Raw genomic sequence first — 21,550 nt, 5'->3', positions numbered from 1 at the left:
CTGCTATCCTCTTTATTATTCCTTTCTTTCTTTCTTTGTATGCCAAGCGTAAAAAAATAAATAAATCCCTGAACTAATTAACCTCTTCATTTATGGCTTACCAATGCAAAGAGTCAGGTTAGATGTTCGAAAGTAGAACATTGTGATATTGTGAGTAATTGCTTAGGTGCTTTTATGTCATACTATGGTTTAATGCAAGATTTCCCAATTTTGTCTACTTCCATTATTCACTTCAGCTCCCAGAATTCATCAGCTGCCATGGCCACTGTAGAAATCTGTCTATCTATCTATCTGCCTGTCTTAATGTTTGACAGCAGTGATCTTTCTTATTCTCTTTTTGTGCTGCCTTACAGTCTTGACTCCTGGTGACTGTTGCAACAAGTCTTTGCAGTTTTGTGCTGCCATTATATTTAAGAATCAAGTAGAACAACTTTTGTAATGACCCTTTTAGTGTAAGATTTAAGATGCAATTGAAGGACTTTACCAGAAAGGGTGGTATCTACATTATTAAAAAAGTGCTTGTCCCATGAAAATGAGTCATGAAAATGAGTAACAAAGGGCTTTCACTTCTTCAGAAAGTTGATTTTTTTCATTGTTGTTTAATCTTAATACTAAGTCAACTTTCTGCTTCTATTATTTATATCGTTAAAAAAAGAGTTTATAGTTTAATTTGGAATTTATAAATTTTAGATTGGAATCATTTACAGATTTGATTACAGAATCCTTTAGATTTGAATGGACTGTAAGAAAGTTTTGAGTTCATGCAAAGCATTCTTATCATACTTTTGTACTATTTATAACCTTTAATGCTATTAAAACTGTATTCACAAGACTCAGACAGTGTAGTACCGTGACCTGTCATTCTTATTTTTTTCATCACTCATCTCATTTTATGGACAAATTATCTCATAGCTTTATACAACTTTCATTACTCTGGATTGTTATTATATATAAAATGTAATTTTGAAATGAAATGAAAATTCACATCTGTATTTGTGATTTGCATCAGTAGTTCACATTAGATACTAAGCAGAAGCTTTACTCTTTAATTTGGTTAGGTTTTAACTGCTTCTGATGTTACAAAATATTGAACTATGATCTGACATACTGAATGTGAAATATCAGTATACAATATCAACATGGGTGCCGAATGTGTTAAGGGTCTCATTTCCTGACTTTATAGCTAACTGGCCAGGTATCTAGCTCTTATGTATATTTAATCTGGATTGACAGACATGGGTGGCTATAGATATTGAATAAATAAAGAAATAATAAAATTGATTGTGGAATATTTGCATATTTATATTAGATACATATTGACAATCAGAATTTGTAGCTAGTGTTAGTTATATGTTATTTTATATTTATATACGTACATATTACCAGCAGCAACTTGAATCTATCCACCATAGTATATATTTATTCATCATGTTTATACATGAAATAGAAAGGCCTCTTTGTGAAGATTACCATCCATAATCTACCATGATGGCCCAGTGTGGATTGGTAGATAATTATTGTTCAAATTTTCAGCATTGGGGCTAAGAGTAGCCCTTAGATTCCCAGTAGTATTCCAAGCCTACGGGAGAACTAAAACCTGTTTCAATAGTATTGCAACTGTTCTAATTTTCATGACTTTTTAATTTGGGATCTTTAAAAAAAAAGCTTGAACTAACTGTATCTTAGTTAGTTTTATATATTTTCAGTATTTCCTTTGGAAAATCAAGTAATACAACACAGTAGTTGTCCACTATAGTTGTAAGAAACATCATTGTTGTGATGTTTCTAAATAAACAAACATGCATGTTTGTTTATTTAGGGTTGTGCTAGTTATTCATGCTTTACAGTATGATTTGCAGGGTGGATGTATTATGATATGCATGAGGAAGGTGTTAATGTTGCTTTAAGGCCTATCTGGCAGTTATAGTAGCACCTGCACTGAATCTACTTCCTGCTTGTGCAATAGCAGGAAAAGAGCTTGGAGCACTGTAGAGTAATAGAGGTGTTTCAGTTTTAGAAAGTGGGGGGAAGGGAGAGAAGTTGCTTCAAATAAAGTACCTCTTTAGAGCTTTGAACAGCCCTTAATTTTATACAAAATACAGCTTAGGTAAATAGGAGAAGTCCAAACATTTCTTTGATTATATGGGTAGGAAGTAATGTGACTTTACATTGACCAAAGTAACTGCTATTTTCCTAATCTGAATGCGGAAATAGCCTAAATAACTAACTATAAACAAAGAACTTGCCAATTTTTTTTTTAAAAAAAGGTTCTATAATAAACATGAAAATAGCAGAAACAATGTTAACAATAACATTGAAAACTTTATATATTTTTACTGTAGGTACTTTATTTTCTCCTTATCTCAGATTTTAGCAGTACTGAATTAACCGAATGGTTCAGAAAAATCTGGAACTGATTCTCCATTGAATTTCTTAGTTGTTTGAAGTCCACGAGTAGAAAAAAATACACAATATTTTTTTCTTGTATGGGTAGTACAGAATATTAATTTTGAAATATCCTACCATGGGCTGTAAAATATAATCCATAAATTAAAGCCTGCAAGTCTCAATAGGCTTCTTGCCTTAGGTACATCCAGAACCATAAAATTTCCCAAACAAAGCAGAGGTGTTGTAAGCATTTGACAAGCATATTTTGAGGGTTTCATTTGAACTTGTAAATCACACTGTGTCTGACAGTTTCACCCTGGAGTATTTTTCTGTTTCTCCACAGCAGTAGCCATGATATTTCCTACTTAAATACATGTATTCCCAGAGTGATGTGGACAATGTCCTCCATATCTCATTTAGTGCACTTTCAACGCTCTGCTATCTACACCCCATGATTCCATTAAGAAGAAAAGGGTTTCTCTTTGTCCCTACAATTTTAAGTGTGTCATCTGCAGAGATCACTTGGTAAAGCCTTCTCAGTTATTGTACAGCTTTTCTGAAACAGCATTTAAATGAAGATTAAATCAGCCCCAATTTGTCTTGGAGTTTTGAAAATTAAGACTTGGCTTTTTCATGTCTCCTGCAGGGTGTGGAGTGTTTCTGTTTGGCTTGTATATGATGCTTATACACTGCTCAAAAAAAAATAAAGGGAACACAAGCAGAAGGCATCGGAGATCTGAATGAATGAAATAGCCTTATTAAATACTTTGTTCGTTACATACAGTAGTTTTGTGTTCCCTTTAGTTGTTTGAGCAGTGTATAAACTACTGTATGTAAAGAACAAAGTATTTAATAAGGCTATTTCATTCATTCAGATCTCAGATGCCTTCTGCTTGTGTTCCCTTTATTTTTTTGAGTAGTATATTTTAATCCTATTACTGTATTTAGGTATGCAAGCTACTCAGAATCATTTAGGATTGGAGCAGCATAGAAGCCTCATCAAATAAAATAATAAATGTTCTTACAAAATGTCCCACTATCACTTTGCAGTTTCAGGTCAGTTACTTTAAAATGTGGCTTAATGCTTTGATTGGTGTACTGTATTACCCACAATTGTTTCTTTATACTAATAATCTCTACTTGAATTTTTATTGAGAAATAATTTCAGAATGGAAGGTAATTGCATATGACATTTAACAGTTATCCTGAATCAGTGTCAAGGCAATCATGGAGTAGAAGATTAATTTAGGTGACAGAAATATTCCTGGTTAAGAATACAGCTCTTTTGAAGAATCAAAGTTTGGGGATATTTCTATATATAATGTTGGTGTTCAAAATGTATGGGTAATGATAATAGCCAGGATCCCCTTACACAATTTAAAATTCTATAGGCTAATTTCCCCCCCCCCCCAGAGCATGTCAAATCTAGCAACAGTAACACATACCTTATGTCAGTGATGGCTAACCTTTTTGCCATTGTGTGCCAGGAGGGGTGGGGGCATGGGGGTCGTGGGATCGGAAATTGTCAAACACCTTGTTTTGGGCCTCTGGAGGACCATCGGGGAGATTGGGAAGGCCATTTTCACCCTCCCCAGACTCCTAGAGAGGCCCTGGAGGCTGGGGACAGCAAAAAACGGGCCCTCCAGTCCCACTGGAAGTTGTTAAATGGGCCATTTTCAATCTCTGGAGGACCTCCGGGGGGAGGTCATTTTTACCCTCCTCAGACTTTTAGAGAGGCCCTGAAGCCAGGTGAGAAAGAAAAACGGGCCTCCTCCGTCCAGGCCCTCTGGAGGCAGGAAACAGCTTGTTTCCATACTTCTGGTGGGCCCAGGAAACCCGAAAATCAGCTGGCCGGTGTGCGCATGCACGCCGGAGCTGAGCTCGCATGCCCACTGATATGGCTATGCGTGCCACCTGTGGCACACTCGCCATCACGGCCTTATGTATATAATCCTTCAATGGATTATTGCAGTATGTTTTACATAGAGCTACCTTTAATTAAAACTGTTGAAACTGTTGAAACTGTTTAGGAATGCAGGTGCAAAGTTGTTAGTGAACTATTTAATCAAATTATACTTATCTACAAGTGCATTGGTTTGTTTATTACTGTGTGGATTTCAGAAGCTGGATAGTTATCTTTAAAGTCCTGTTGTCTTAGGGCTGAGATGTGTGTCTATTTGGAGATAATAGAATGAGCAGAATGGTATCTTAGATCAATTTGACTATGTAACACCATTCATCATAGATAGTAAACAAGCCAAGAAGAGTTTAGAAGATTGCCCTGTAAATACTAAATGTTTTTTTTATTTAAAGGGTTGAGCCATTCCCACAGCAGAGGCTTTGCAGTCCAGTTGTGACACTTAGCCCGCAACCTTTACATTTTGTGCTGTTGAAGGTTTGTGACATATTGCTTTTATATTTATTTTTTTGCCAGCTGAGCCTGTCCATTTTATATTGCATCCTGTGACATTCTGTAATGGAGTTTTAATACAGGCTCATGACAAGAATTTCTAACCTATCCTTAATAATATGTAAATCAGGAGTAGGTAGTCATTTTGAGCTAGAACTCATTTGGTTTTAGAGAGCATGAGAGAACTGGTCTGTTTATTAAATGGGTGTCTCACTGAGACAGTTATAAAATATCCACAAAAGTGCATAAGTTGTCCAGAATGTTTTGAGGTTTCACTATAGAATATTTGTGTTACCTAAAGTTATTGCCTCTAATAAAGTAATTAGTAGGAGCTGATACTCTGTTTGTAACTTGGTAACTTCTGATTTTTTTTTTAAGCTTAAAAAAAAAAACAACCCTTCAGAAAAGTGAGTTGGGTTATCTCCTGCTATGCTTAGAGTATTAAAAATATAAATATAAATGCTTACAGATAAATAGGATAAATAAGGGATCTTTTATGTAAATTGGTTCCAAATTCATTGATACAGAGTTATACAGATGTTTAAATTTGTTAGAGAGTTTTATTGAGCACAAAAATAATTTTTCTGCTCTTCATAGAAAGACCGGTCCAACAGCCATAGACCAGAGATTATTACAATTTTTGTACAAATTAATAGTCAAGAGAGTTATTACCTTGGTTCATCATAATTATGATTCAAGAAATTCTTAAATTACATTGTTAGATAAAACTGGGAGGAAATTATAATTGGGTATTATTGATTAGATCTTATATTGTGATATAGGACACTGAAAAGGATTGGATATTTAATAAAACAATGTAGTGTTATTTTTTGATACTTTCAGATCTTCATATCCAATAGTAAAGAATAGGGTGAAATGCTCTAGTTCGGCTAAACCGGTAGTGATGGCTGCCCACCCGCCTGGTCGTTGTTACTATAAAGTTAAAATAATTTATAAATTTGGCCCATAATTTAAAACTTGTCAATTAAAATCAATATTAAAATTTTAAAACTAACCCTAAAATCAAGACAGACTGGCTAACTGGGAAAAATGAGTTTTTAGGGCCCGACGAAGTAACCAGGAAATAACCTGTTTTTTACCCTCTGCGCATGCGCAGATGGCTTTGCACATGCACAGAGGGTCCAAGCATGCACGTGGCACTGTGCGTGCACTTCCGAACCGGTTGGGATGGTAAGTAGATTTCACCCCTGGTAATGAAAAAAAGTCACCATGACTTTGTAAAATTTGCTTTGAGAAATATTTCAAGTATAAATGATTCTGGTATAGAATCATTCTTCTAATGATTCTCTTTTGATAACTTCTGTACTGCTTACGTTCTTTCAAGTTAATATTTATTAATCTCTTATTACTTGCAACAACAGTAGTGCCATTTCAGTGAGAGGCATAATTCTGTTAACAGAAAGTATGGGCATAATCAAAACATTGTAGCACTTGAGAATTGATTTATGCAGATGTAAGCAAAATTCGGAATGAGCATGCTGTTATCCTCTCAAATCTCTTAAATTTATATATCCTTAGAATACAACATGGTGTATATCACTAAAGTTAGAGTTGCATCAGTATGAGTGGATATCCTGATGATAGAACCTTGAACTTATTTCTGAGTAATGACAGTTAAATATTTGCAGTTCAAGAGTTTTCAGACTTTGTCCAGGCAAATTTGGAATGGGGGTAGGGAATCACAAGGGCAACAATGAAAATACAGTTGTGCAGCTTAGTGCTCATTGCTGTTTTTCAGTTCAGATTGGCAAATGAAAATAAACAAATGAAACAACTGCATGGATTTGTTGCCAAATGGCTAAAGTTCACCCAAATTCAGAAATTATTGTCTACTAGGATCATAAATAAATCTTAGATAGAAAGCTGAAAATGACAGGCAAAAATTGGTAAGAGGGGAATGGGTTGTACAGGTCCTTTGTTGTGATTATAAAAATCAAAGATATTTTGATTCTTGCTGTGTTCAGAATTACAAAGTTAAACTATAGATTTTCTTGATTTCATAAAGGGAGAAGTTCCAGCTGAGCAATTTAATGTCTTAAAATAAAAACAAATAAAACAAACAAACAAACAAATAAATTGCAGGTCAGAGAGAAGTGGAAAGGTAGGATAGTTTTGTTTGTGGGCATTGTGCAGGAATTTGGATGCTCAGTTTTGTTTTAGAAGCTGTATACAGGAGTAGATAAGATGCTTATTTTAGAACATTTTGTGTTACAGTCTTTTGTTTATTAACTTTTAACATGGGTGAATTCCACTTATTTTGTTCAAATAATCTTTATTATTTGACATTTATATTAATACATTTTATTCTTTAGAGTGCAAATGAAATTTTATTGTATTCAGAATCCTAGTGTTCTTAGGCAGTGGTAATTGTCCTTAAATTGTATGCTAAAATGTTACAGGTACATGCTATTTTTTTTCCTCTTTCTCGTGTTGAAGAGAAAATCGGTATGAAACATTGTTATTAGTATTTACAGATTTTTTATAAAAATGTTGAGAAAGCTCAATAATTTATAATATCTAAAGGGGCATTATAGCAGTATTAAAAATATATAAATACTTTTTCAAGAAAATGTTCCCTTTCTTTCTCTCTTCATTTTTTTTTTTTTTTTTGCAAGTAACACATTACACATTTTATGGTGAGGATGTATAAAATCTGTTGTTTTCCAAAACACCAGAATGGAACATCTGGACCACATAATTCTGATCGTTGCTGTACACCGTGTTCCAGATTAAATTGACTTTTTAGAGGCAAACCTCCCCTCAAAAATCATAAAAAATTTTTATTGTTTATAGTTGGAGGATTAATTTCTGGAAAAGCCAGAAGACAGTCCTGTAACATTCAGATCAGTGTTATCTGGAGGATAACACACAATGATCTTAACAGCAGCAGACTTTCTAATGAAGTCAGAAATTATCAGCTTGTTAACTTGTATCTCATCAGTTAGTTATAGCTTACATATTGAAACTTCAGAATCAGAATAGATCTTGGAGGTTTGCTAGTCCTGATCGGAAAGAAGAGAACTTAACTCTTCTAAAGAACATTTAAAGTGAATAGACATTAGACTATAGAAACTAGGAGACTGTTTCCTTAGGCATGAAAACTGGCTGGGTGACTTTGGGCCAATTTCTTTTACTGCCAAACTCACCTCACAGGGTTGTTGTGGGAAAATAGAAGGAAGGAGTATTAGATATATTTGCCACCTTGATTTATTTCTAAAAATAAGACAAGGGTATTTTTTCCTTAGAAAACCTAAATAAATATTGCCAGTGGACCTTAATGATTGTAGCACATTTTGGAAAAAGCTCACTTTTTTTGTAGACCAAATTCAACTGATATAACAAGACAGGTTCATTGTATTTCTCTGTCCTTTGTGGCTAAATTGATACTATACAAGTAAAAAAAAAAAGATACAATGGCACTTTCCATGTCTCTTGGCATAGTAAAGGGTAGATGTGAAAATGTTTTAGAATCAACAGCCTTTTCATGTGTTTATGCTTTGGATTTCTCCTTTGAAGAGTCAGTCAGTCGGTTTATCAGGGAATAAACACGATTAACTCAAAAAGGTATAATTTGAGTAAGGTAGTCCTCAATTTACAACAGTTCATTGAGTGACTTTAAAATGATTTAAAAAATGCAACAGAAGGAAAAGAGCAGAGCAATACTGTTAGTTCTCCATTGATTGTTGTAAGAGAGAGATGACTGTATTTAACACAGTTCTACGTTTGCTGATTTTTTTTTTTTTAATAATGTTGACGGCCAGCAAAAAGAAACTTAGAATTTTGGATAGAGAATTAGAAAGGCATTTTCATGCATGGGACTGCCCTATATCACTCTTTTCTCAAGTTTTAGATGTTTTGATCTAAAGAATGGGTAAAGAATTTATTGAAAGTGACAATGAATTTTGAGGTTAAATAAGCATGGTATCATGTGATTGTGATTGTGAGAATGCACAAGGAACAGTGCTTCTCCAGTTAACTAAACAAACAAAAACTACTTAAATGTTCTGGATGCCCTTCAAATTAATTGGATTTATAAAATTTACAATGGCTGTTCTTTCCCCCCAAGGGTCAAGAAATATCACATTTCTTGGTCACTCTGAATAATAATAACGATCATCAACTTTTTCTTCATTTTTCCCCACCCTGCTGGGCAAACAGTGCCCTATTAGAAAAATGAAAAGTGAACTGCTCCCTAAACAGAAGCCATTTTAAGCCAACAAGAGCAAAGCTACGAGTTCTGCTGCGAATTAGGAAGCTTTGCTGGCATTTGCTGCTGCTGCTGTTGCTGAAAATGTTGATCTGAAATCCTCTCCTGTGGTTGAAAGTAGATTGCCAGCTTCGTGTATGAGGTTATTTTAGTCCCAGATACAGGCTTGTCGCTGCGTTGCCAGGTTTTCTGTGGCCACCTCCTCTTGCTATAAAGCCAGGCTTTTGCCTAGGGTAGTGGGGAAGGTGTTTTTCATTTGTTCCAAGCTAACCTGCCTTGGCGCTGCTGTTAGCGCCTCTGCTTACTGAAGAGAATAGTTCTGTAGCACTTGAAAAAAGTGTTGCCTTCTCTGGAAGAAAGAGGCAGGACTTGAGCTTTGGAAGGAAGTGAATGGGATAGGTCAGGAGACTGTACCATTTCTGAACTCCCCTCTTCCTTTTATATTCATCTGTCAGATACAGTAGGCGTGCTCTGTGCCTGCCGAGCTCGTTCGATGCAAAGCAGGGGGAAAGCAATCTAAAACGGAGCTGCTAGGACGAAGCTTGCTCGTCCCTCATCCTGATCTTTCTTTCCATTCTCCTTGCTCTCTCTCTCTCTGGATGCTACAAGAACTTGGGCTCTTGTTGGAAGCTATTTAAAAACTAACATGGTTTAATCCTCTAACTGCATGTTGGGTAAATTGAAAGCCCGCACATGGTCATCCTCTTGCAAGCGAATAAGTAGCATCCGATGGACATTTTCTCTGCTTACAGCATAGTAATGAATGTCTGACAGGCGCGACCTTTCATAAGACAGCCTACATTATTGGCTTCCTGCCCAGATTATTGCTGCAACCCTATCTGTGATTGGTTATCTCTCTATCATGCCTTGCTTCAGAAGGGGAAAACGGCCCCTTTTTAATAAATCTGTGATGGCTGGCTGCAATATGCTATACTGTAAGTATTTTATTGGAAACGGAAAAAGAGTATCGTGCTGTAAAGTAGTAGACTGAAGGAGCACATGGCAACGTGATTATGCTGTGAGACATCAGTGAAATGCTGCTTGGTAAATTTTAACCTATCTGTTTTTTCTACAGGTTGGTACTAAGAAGTGCCTTTCCTGACGTCTCTGCTGCTTGGATTCGCTTCTAGAGCAGTCTCTGCTTTTGCCTTGCTTGCTGCCAGCTAGACTGCGACGACACCACATCCACCCTCACCTCTCGCCCAGCCACCCCTCCCCTCTAAGCATCAGGCATTGCCCTAGGCTGCTTTAGTTAATCTTACAGAAATAAAAGTTCGCTGGAAAAGTGAGCAGTCTTCTGCCAGGAAAAGAAAGGGGGGGAAAAATCCGAGAGGAGAGGAAAAAAAAAGAAAGAAAGATCCAAACCGGTTTCTTGATTTGTTGCTTTAAACTGCTGCATCTGTCTGTGCCAAACTAATCATTACCAATTGCACCACACCAAAAATTAAGAACAAATAATTATTGCAGATTCAGCTGTGTGTGGAGACAAACTTTTCCTGAGAGCAGCTTGAAAAATTCTGTGTCCAAGGGTCTGCCACGTTTTTTTGCTGCTTGCATTTGGGGCTCCAAATCGGCATTCAGAATGGGTTACTGAGAGCACAAGGCTAGTTCGAAGGCACACTTTTAAATGCTCCTCTTACTTTTGATCCTAGCATTTCTCTAAGTTTAACCTCCCCCTTCCCATTTTGATTGACAGTTTCATGCTGTGACTTTCTAGAGGGAATATCTCTTCCTTGCTGTCGCAACAACACAATTTTACATCTTTTACCATTGGGCTCGGGAACTGGGGAAATATTTTGGAGGTGACATTTTTCATCATTTCCAGTCTTATCAGTTTGGCCTTTTTTAATTTGTTCATTTCATTGACAATTTTAACTACCTGTAAAATCTAAACATGGCTGTAAGTGTCACACCAATCCGGGACACAAAATGGCTAACACTGGAAGTATGTCGAGAGTTCCAAAGAGGGACTTGCTCACGACCAGATACGGAATGTAAATTTGCACATCCATCGAAAAGCTGCCAAGTTGAAAATGGACGCGTAATCGCCTGCTTTGATTCGTTGAAAGTGAGTAAATATTATCATTCTTTTTAAGATATAAGGCAAAAGCAATAACTAGAACATTGATATTAGCCAAATTGTTGAGTTCCATGTAATAATTTCAGATCATAAAATCATCCAGATGTTTGCTTTTATGAATGGGTATATGATGTAGCAATTTTGTTTTAAAGCTATAGGAAATTTGCAGAAAGATGAGTTTCTGTCTTCTTGAAAATGCCCTTATTGTAGAATTATGTTCTGTTTTTGTTGGAATTTTAAAAGTTGTTTATTTGCTAATCTAGAAAAGGAGTTGTGTTTAATCTGTGATAGTGCAAAACAAAAACAAACAACAAATAAACAAAGAGTCAGGTTGCATCTTAAATACTAATGAAGGTATGTGCTATTACAGGATGCACCTTGCCTTCTCAAAGAGTCATGTTAAAGTAGAACTATTTTGAAATCTCATGCTGCAGTAAGTTCATTAATCTTAAGGACAGCATGATTTCCTTCAAAAAGAAAAATGGAAAACTGGGCTCATATAGTACTTTGTGTGTGCTGGATAAAAATAAAAAGTGAAAGCAATGTCTTTTAATAATTAGTTGCTCCTGAGTGTCATTATGTTTGGATTTCTGCTGTGTAAGAGAAACAGGGTTGAAGTTCAAGATTTGAGAATACTTCCTATCCTGAAATTGTGTAGGATTTGAACATGTTACTGATACTGTCAATGCAAGGATCACTTGTATAAAAGTTAGCTGAGAAGATCATGGATTTTGTATTATATATAGTTAAGGCACTATTCACTATGCCTTGCTTTTTCACTGGAAGAATAATGATTAACATGTCTAAAGATACTGTTTACAAATATGTTTCCACCTTTATTGGTTTACATGATGGTATTTTCCATCCCTGTTTTTTGACCCCGGTATCCCAGAATTGTTTCATTCTGCTCTTGCAGACAGTGTTCGTTTATGAGAGAATAAACTGCATTGGCTAACTGAATTTGGTTGAGAGACAGGACAGCCCTGTGTGTAACAGAAAATGATGCGGTTAATAATAAATGAATGATTCATGTAGATCCTTTTCCACTGGTTGAATAATTTGCAAAGAACTGATACTTGTAATATTTGAACATGCAGTTAGATAGACTGGAAGAGAAATATGTGCTTTTGCTTGTTTTCATTAAAGTGAAATAGTACTACTATTACAACCACATGTTTGGACTTGGAATTTTACTGCAATGGGGCAGATTTTCAACTGTGCCTCATGTATGACTGGATTCATTTATGTTGATGGACTGGACAGTAGACATTCCCAGTTACACTGGGAGAAGCAAATTCTTTCATCTGTTTGCTTTAGCCAGGGCCTATAGTTGGATGTGCTATGCTACAGGATAATTTTAAGTGAGATATACACATCTATATTTTATATATATTGCCATTTTGGAATTACTTATACATAACAGATGATTTTATACTTCATACATTGTTGAGGCATATTATAATTTTTAAACAGCAGATTTATTGCCACAGTTTCTTCTTAAGTCAAATTCTGCAATAGAACTAAATGTCTTATTAGGATTGGACCTGCCCTTCCAAAAATGGAAATATGATTTGTTTATTGCCAGCGACTCTAAGGACAATTGATACAGGTTTTTTTTTTCCCCAAATCACCTTCAGTAATGTAAAAACCTGCTATTTGTACCAGGTGAAAAACATTTGTAAATATAATATTTATTTTACAACTTATTTCCAGTTCAGCTGAGATTCTTCAATAACTTATAATAGTAATGCAGAATTATATATATGTATATACATATGTATATTTACAGAAACATGTATGTATGTATATAGGAGAAGAGAGGAAGATCCCTTATATCAGTAATGGCTAACCTTTTTGCCATCGCGTGCCAGGAGCATGGGGGGGGGAGCGTGGGAGGGGTGGTGGGCCCATTTCTCTCTCTCCCCAGGCTCCAGAGCCTTTCTAGGAATCTGGGGAGGGTGAAAATGTCCTTCCCCACCCCCTGGAGGCCCTCCGGATACAGAAAACGGCCCGTTTGCCAACTTCCGGTGGCATTTCCGGCCTCCGGAGGGCCTCTGGGAGAGGGTGTAGGGAAGGCTGCTTTTGCCCTCCCCAGACTCCTAGAAAGGCTCCGGAGCCTGGGGAGAGCAAAAAACGGGCCTTCCAGTCCCACCGTAAGTTGGCAAATGGGCCATTTCTGGACTCCAGGGAGGGAGGCCATTTTCGTTCTCCCCAGGTTCCTAGAAAGGCTCTGGAGCCTGGGGAGAGGCTCTGGAGCCTGGGGAGAGAGAAAAATGGGCCTTCCCCACCACCCCGAGGCCCACCAGAGGCAGGAAACAGCCTGTTTCCCTTCTTCTGGTGGGCCCAGAAGGCCCAAAAATCAGCTGAGCTTGCGTGCCCACCGATATAGTGGCACATGTGCCATAGGTTCACCATCATTGTCCTATATCAATAAAAACTGTAAAATGTTTTAAAACTAATATAAATACAACAAATTGTCCTGTGGTCATATAAAAAAAACTGCTTGGTACCAGAAAATGGGGTGCTACTACTGAAAATGGGGTGCTACTACTGAAAAGAGCGCTTAAGATCTGAGTATTTGCTTCAGCTCAAAAAAGCACAGACTACAGGGGAAGATATCAGAAACGGTTAATATTAAATAGATTTATGGGAGAGATGAGGAAAACAGGATCAGTAAGAAGGAATGATGGGAGTTTCTGTTCTACAAAATCTGGAGAATCATTGATGCTCAGCTCTATATTATCAGAAGGCCAACAAATGTAGAATACTCAAAATCAACAATAACTTGGAAATATATTAATTATTAATGAGGCTTTGAAAAATTCGAGTGTTTTATTACCTGTCTTACTGCTCTGTAGTGTAATGATGTTAACATTTTAAGTTGCTCTCATTCTCTAGTTAATTTAAAGGCAATCCCACATATATCACCTCGTGAAAGTCAAACATGAAGATAATCAGAAAATATTTGTTATATTAGTTAGTCTGTTGGGTAGAAGGAAGTCTCTACTGAAAGAACAGAAATTCTATGGGATTTCCAAAGACCCAATTTAACAGCACTGTCAAACTTCCAAAATAAATCTTTCAGAAATCACTTACTTTGTATATGGAAAGGAATATACAAAATAATAAATAAGATAAATAAGTTTATAAATATTTAGTTAGGCTGAGTGAAGCTTTTTGGCTATTTTTTTAAAAGTTCAAAGAATCAGTCACCCTGAAAGGTTGCTGACAATCTTTCATAGCTTGCTTTATTTTCATTTTCCATAGTTGGTGGGACCCATTTGTAAAACATATATCTTCTGGATCTTTATAAACTTGACTGATGTAATAACTAATTGCAAATTGGCATACCAATTGGCTCTCATGCATTTAACTCACATTTGTAGGTATTAATGGCTGGCACAAAATGCCAGATCAACTAAAATGAACTTTGGGTTCATTTGGTTCTGTAATCCAGACCATAACATTAAGCATGACTATGTTTGAGTGGAGCATGTTACATGACACTGCAGATTTGCTTTGTTAAGTCTTCTGTTGCAAGCAGGCTTTAAAAGATAGGTATCTGCCTTTGGGGATTGTGGGACAACTGAAATTATGTGTTTTATGTCCTTATGCCAACCCTACCACTTGTATCTGATATTATGATGTCATGGGGCATTTTTTTTCTTCCAATTATCATGATTATGTCTGGATACCTATGCATTAAGACATCACTTTTCCTACTATAGCCCCTCCCCACCAATTATCATAGATGAGAGTCAAAAAATTGAGCTTTTTAAATGGATGTCTTCACTATAGTTTCCCCCCTTTTTTAATTGTTGTAAGATTCGGCTGTCTTAATGTGCCTGTGTACGTAATGAGTTTACTTATAGAAAATTCTAATGGAAAGAACTTCAGTTTTTGTTCATATTAGTGTGCCATTCCCACAAGCATTCAGATGTATAAGAAAACTGATCCCCAGTAATCAATGCTAAAGACATAATTCCAGGATGCAGAGGTTGGTAAAATTAAAAATTGATGAGAAGCATATAGTAATGTAGTGCTTTTATTCTTTTTATTGATTCGGTAGAGTTTTATCATTTTAAGTTTCCCTAAATAATTTTGTAAATAATTTTTCTATAATATTAGGTATATATTTTAAAAAATAAATAAATCTATGTGGTCCAAATATCAGACAAATTGATGTGCATTAGCTGTTATGTTTCACAAACACGAGGATACATGGATGTAAAGATTAGTATTGTCCTCAAGAAACATGTTTTGAAATAATGTCCATCCCTTGGCTTGATTGCAAGACTCATCATTGCTAATTACAATGCAGATAGATGATAGATAGATAAATAGATAGATAGATATAACATAGATATAATCCTTAAATATTTTCAGTTTTAATATTTTTATTTAGTAACTTTCACTTTCTTGCTTAATCAGAGCATTAGATATAGAATATTCCTCTGTTTCCTCCCACATAACATGCAACAAGTACCAGAACGGTGTCTGTTTCAAAAATAATCTAAATAAGTATTTGAGTTCTTGCACAAATCTGACATATTTCTATTATTTATAAAGTCAGCTGGTTTTCTGGTTTCACTTTGGCCTGAAAAAAGATATCACTGTTTTAAAGAATATATTCACTTGAGTACATTTTTCCCCAGAAAGATACCTGAAAAATGGTTGGACTGCTATAATGAATAGCAGGGATGCTGTTCTTTTATGAGGTTTAAAGTATATCTGAATAATTTTCAAAGCAGGCACAGCCCTAAATATATATCTGCATCTCAATAGAAAAGCTTGCTAAAAAGAATACATAGTTAATTGTGTATGGATACATAGGGCATTGTAGATAACTTTTTTCCCAATTATATTACAAAATTAGAATTCATACTTCAGTGGTTATTATGAAATAATCATAAGAATAATCATGGTTTTTTGGGGGGAGGGGTGAATGACATGGAGAGATCTAGCTAGCCCAGTTGAAGATTGGGTGTTTCCAGTCTTCAACTGGCTCCATTACTTCTCCAACCAAGATCCATTACTTCTTGTCATTGTTTGGCTCAATAATTGGAAGTGGAATATTTTTTTATCTCAAGGGGGTGCACTATAGCATGTTTACATCTTGATTTTATGATCTGATTTATTTGTTCATTTGGTTTTAATAAATAAATATGCCAGCCAGATTATTTTGGTGAAAGGTGTGACTATATAGTGTTTAAATGAATAGTTAGCTACGGACCGTGAATGTAGTTCAAACTATTTCCATGGTTCTGATGATAATAGTAATAATTAGTATTATAAGATGAAAGGTCAATTTTAGATGCTTTAGAACAGCTTCCCCCAAGAGCTGCCCCCCAAGAGTAGTTCCAGGTGGTTTTTCCATGGATCGGCAAGGGGTTTTGCCTGCTACCTGGATCTCATGTATGAACAGATGGGGTTTCACTCACCTGCATGGCCTGGTTCCTGGTGAGTCACGGACTGGTGATGATCCATTACCCAGTGGTTGGGGACCCCTGCTTTAGAATCCAGAAATGAAAATCTATGGAAATTCATATATTTTGCCAAAGTTGAATATTTTTAATCAAGATATTAGTATAGTGATGCTCTCCAAGATGAGGATATTTGTAATAAGCCATTCAAATGTTGCAATTTTTTAAATAATTCAGTTTGAAGATGGATTATTTTATTTTATTTTTGTACATTAGAGTATAGTCGATTTCAGTCTAACGTGATAGAAGCCTTCCTGATTGTCTCCCTACTAGGCCTAAAAAAATATAGCTCAGGTACTTGTTGTTCCTAACCTGATATTATTTTAAGCATCTGTCAAATTAACTTTTAATGGTCAGGCTGGTTTCTAAAGGGTTACTATTTCGAATAGATGAATGGCTGTTGAATTAAATTACAAAATACTTAATGTTGTGGAAAATGTTGTGAGGAGGTTTCAAAGGTTGAAACAATTTGTACCTTAAATTTGGACAAACAATAATTAAGATATGACAGGATAGTAATCTAGTAAATTTGATGAAGGGGGTGATAAGAATGCAAATTTGTTTTTTTCTTATATCATCATTTAGGAGCAATTCAGTGGATTAAAGGAATAGGGACTTTGACTAAATTTAGGATATATACCTGACAGTGTTAGCTATCTGACTGTAAATTTCCTAATGCTGTCTCACTGGTTGTGATTTTCCTTCATTAGAGACTTTTAAGTGGAATCTGGATGGTCCCCTATCAGTGACACTGATGTAGATTTTGCATGAGGCTAGATTAGATTACATCCAGCTCTGTAATTACATGACCACTGTACTGAGTGTTCCAGGTAAATCAATTCCATTGGCAATGTCAGACAAATAATATCTTTCTCTCATGGATATTTACACTTTCGGTATAACTGATTATACAAATGAAATTTTTAGTGAACTAGGGTCTTTGGTTTTTATTTTGGACATGTACATGTTTATAGAAGGAAGATGTTATTTGTGTAATATTTATGGAATATTTAACTTTAGAATAGAATAAATAGAATAACAGAATTGGAAGGGATTTTGGAGGTCTTCTAGTCCAACCCCCTGCTTATGCAAGAAACCCTGTACTGTTTCAGACAAATGGTTATCCGTTCTCTGCATTCTTTCTAGAGTCTCAACATCTTTTTTATATCATGGCAACCAAAATTGGAGTACTCCAAATGTGGCCTTACCAAGGCATTATAAAGTGGTATTAACACTTCACGTGATCTTGATTCTATCCCTCTGTTTATGCAGTCTAGAACTATGTTGGCTTTTTTGGCTGCTGCAGCTGACTCATATTTAAATGATTGTCCACAAGGACTCTTAAGATCCCTCTCACAGTTACTACTATTAGTAACTTAGACAGACCCCTTTAGTACAGAATGCCTGAAGAGGGCTGTGGTTTTACCTGATTTAAGCATTGTTCCTGTCAAGACAATGACATGAATTCAGTTGTAATCTTAGGCTATCAATATCCTCTTGTTCCCAGTTGAGGAAATTGTTGATCTTTCTGTTTCCCCATATCCCTTATGGAAATCTAGATACAAGTCAGTATTAATAAACATTAGCAGAATACTGTCTTTTACAATGAAAAGTGTCATATACAGGAAGATATAGAGGTACATAATTTATTCAGAGAAGGATATTATTTCTATGCTATTTTAGCAAACAAGTTTGAAAGGCTCCAGGAGATTCAAATGGAACAGATTTTGTACAGATGATGATATATCAAATCCTGATTGATAAGCACGCAGTCACAAACACACACAGGAATAACAAATAAAGTAAATAAGACCAGGAAGAAGAGATCAACATTTTTGCAAAGGTGTAAAGTCTCACAGGAGAGTATCAACATTTCAAAATAGCTCTTAAAATAATTTTAAGATCTCTTAAAACCAAGCCAGTTTCAAAATTCTTATATGAAACCTCAAGTTTAGGACGTAGGATTACTAAAATGTCATGAAACTCTCAGCTGTTTCAGGTTGCAGGGATTGCCATTGCCTATTGCTGTGCGGGCCTCTGCAGCTTGCTGCAAGGAAGTAAATTGCTGGGAGCAGATTTTTTTTTTCTTGTGCTAATCAAGCTATGCTGAAAACGAAAATGAAAGTAAAGCTTGCTGTTTGCTGCAATGAGGCAAAATTGCTGGGAGGCAGAAGCAGTGGCAGATTTCTTTTTCTTGTTTTCCTCACCAAAAAAGGTAGGTGCGTCTTATAGTCCGGAGCCTCTTATACTCCGAAAAATACGGTAATAATATCACCTGAATTTGGTAAAAGTTACTATTTAATTACAAAAAATATATAATAATCTGATAAATCAATCCTGGGTAGTTCACATAAATTCACACAATTAGGACAGGAAGGTTGTTGTCTGAGATAATCACACTATGCTACCTAAAGGCTAAGAACAGCACATTGCATTGGCCTTGGAAATGGATTGGCAGCCACTGCAGCTGTCTCAAAATAGGTGAAACATGAGAGATCCTGTCCAGCCAGGTGGTCATATTTAGCAGTAGCCCAGTTTTCTTACATATTTTTAAAGGCAGAAGAGCAATTTGTTGTAGCCTAATTGGAAAGTCATTAGCTAAAATGTAGGCTGGGCATCTAAGTTTATCAAACTCAAAATTTGATGCCAAATACATCTGTGTTGTTTACGATTAAGAATAATTGAGAATTCTTTAATTGATGTTAATGCAGACAGTCTATGTTTGACTATAAAATAAAACACTGATTTTATGTTCTTTTGTAAATATTTTTATGCTAAATGAAAACTATTTAGTACATTTTTCCCCTGTAAATGCATCTGTCACTTAAAGGAAATTAGCCTCTCTGCTGAAACAAATCTGATTTTACTGAGTAATAATAATAAATTATATATTCCATATCACGAACAAAAAAGTTTAGTGATGAGTCATTTATTGAATTGTATTTATTGTGCTAACACTCTAGTAGGAAAATATATTAATATGTTAAATTAATGGAATGCATGACAACATAACAAATAACAAATTGTTCCTAAAATTTACCCTTTCATACTAGAAAGAACAGTGAAAAATATGACTTTTTGTTATGTGAATTTAAGTAAAAATAAGCAAATGAACTAACAAAAAATCCTGTCTTTTTGAAACAAAACTATGACAAGTTTATCCTTAAAGAAACCTTTTGAAATCTCCGTAGGCTTACAAAAGTGAACAAACTTTAAAGCAAAATGTGCTTCTAACTCTTGCTTATAGGTACATTTGAATTATGAGACATATATATTTCAATATCCTTTTGCTATTTTTAGAATATTTTACACTTTCTGAGCGGGACTCTCAAATGGCAGAACCATCAGCTGTGCTGATTTCAGAGCTTGGCAATGCTCATAGGTATCACTGCATTTAATAAAATGCATGTAATATTGAACTGCAAACTAAGGCATACAAAACTTTTGCTAGACCAATTCTTGAATACAGCTTATCTGTCTGGAACCTGCACTGCATATCGGACATTAATACAATCAAATGAGTCCAGAGATATTTCACGAGAAGAGTCTCTACTCTTCTGTTCACAACAGAATACCTTATACCACTAGACTTGAAATTTTGGGCTTAGACAACTTAGAACTTCACTGTCTTCAGTCCTACCTAAGCGTAGTACATAAAATTATCAATGAATACTTCAGTTTCAACCAAAAAAATACACGAGCACACAATAGATACAAACTTACGCTAAACCGCTCCAAAATTGATTGCAGAAAATATGATGTCAGCAATAGAGTGGTCAATGCCTGGAATGCACTACCTGACTCTGTGGTTTCTTCCCCAACCCCCAAAACTTTAACCTTAGACTGTCTACTGTAGACCTCACCCCATTCCTAAGAGGCCTTTAAGGGGTGTGCACCAGCGTGCCTACCGTCCCTGTCCTAATGTTCCCTTTTATTCGTATCCATTTCATGTATTTATATTCATGTTTATACTTACATCTGTTATCTAATACATGCTTGATGAAATAAATAAACAAAATAAATAAATAAAAATAATAAAATAAAATAAAATAATAAAATAGGGCAAACATAGGAATTTTTGTTCTGCAAGATAGATAGGTGTGCGTTTGTATGAGAGAGCACTGATCATGAGTTGACCAGCCAATGTTTTGAATGAAGAAGGTCCCAGATTCAGTTGAAAAACTATCACCTGAGATATTGCTCACTTTTGCTAGCTATAGAATAGGTGGACTAGTGAGAGGTGATACATACAAACAATAAGAGTAGTAATGGGCAACCTAAGCAAGGTACTTGCACTGAAGTCTCTTGCTACCCAGCCAATAATTTTAATCTGGATCTAATTCTAATTGATACAATGCAGGGAATCTTATCTCTATGGAAGCTTCATAGCTGAATCACTCTCTTTAGAACTTTAGTTCTCTTATTTATGATATGGATGATAATGACAGTGATTTGGTTTACATCAGGGATCAATAATTTGTGATTGTACCCTGTTTCCCCAAAAATAAGACATCCCCTGATAATAAGCCCAATAGGGCTTTTGAGCGCATGCACTAAGAAAATTTAAACGCAGAGCTGGAAATGAGGTAAGAGAGCAAGAGGAGCCCCATCTTGCTCAATGTGCCCCGAAATAATAAGACTGCCCTAAAAATAAGGCCAAGCGTTTATTTCGGGGTTAAAAAAAATATAAAACAGGGTCTTATTCTTGAGGGAAACAGTAAGTTGGTGGGTGATGTACACTCAGGTTTGGGAATATATCAAGGCTTTTCCAAAATTATCACCAAAACCATTTACTACTAAACTTACTAAACATATTTTCTGTGCCACCACAAAAGTGAGTAAATCTTAGTGGCTCACATAGAAAAAAACAATATAAAACAAGACCCATCCAAGAATAAAAGCATAACTCCATTGCAAGAATAGAAAGAAAATAAAAAAAGATGACAATTTCAAATAAAACC

The 21,550-nt window shown here is 35.5% G+C and overlaps 1 protein-coding gene across 14 annotated transcripts in view; it reads left to right on the top strand.

The window, feature by feature from the left end:
- The window catches only part of MBNL1 (muscleblind like splicing regulator 1), a 181,016-nt gene that overhangs the window by 21,232 nt on the left and 138,234 nt on the right, over positions 1 to 21,550 (top strand). For 11 of the 14 annotated variants that reach the window (XM_070945525.1, XM_070945520.1, XM_070945524.1 and 8 more), the window contains one exon: positions 10,102 to 11,094. The exons of 1 other annotated variant lie outside the window; for it this stretch is intronic. In XM_070945525.1, the coding sequence (XP_070801626.1) occupies positions 10,921 to 11,094 (174 nt within the window). In that variant the 5' untranslated portion in view covers positions 10,102 to 10,920. Of the gene's footprint in view, positions 1 to 4,701; positions 4,784 to 9,885; positions 9,962 to 10,101; positions 11,095 to 21,550 lie in introns of those variants that run through there. 2 more of the 14 variants (XM_070945521.1, XM_070945522.1) reach the window with 2 other exon arrangements.

This window comes from Pituophis catenifer, unplaced genomic scaffold (assembly GCF_029215685.1).
Source record: "Pituophis catenifer annectens isolate HBS135680 unplaced genomic scaffold, rPitCat1.0.hap2 SCAF_6, whole genome shotgun sequence".
Classification (NCBI taxonomy): domain Eukaryota; kingdom Metazoa; phylum Chordata; class Lepidosauria; order Squamata; family Colubridae; genus Pituophis; species Pituophis catenifer.
The sequence above is the reverse complement of the archived record's forward strand: the minus strand, read 5'-3'. Positions and strand labels throughout refer to the sequence as shown.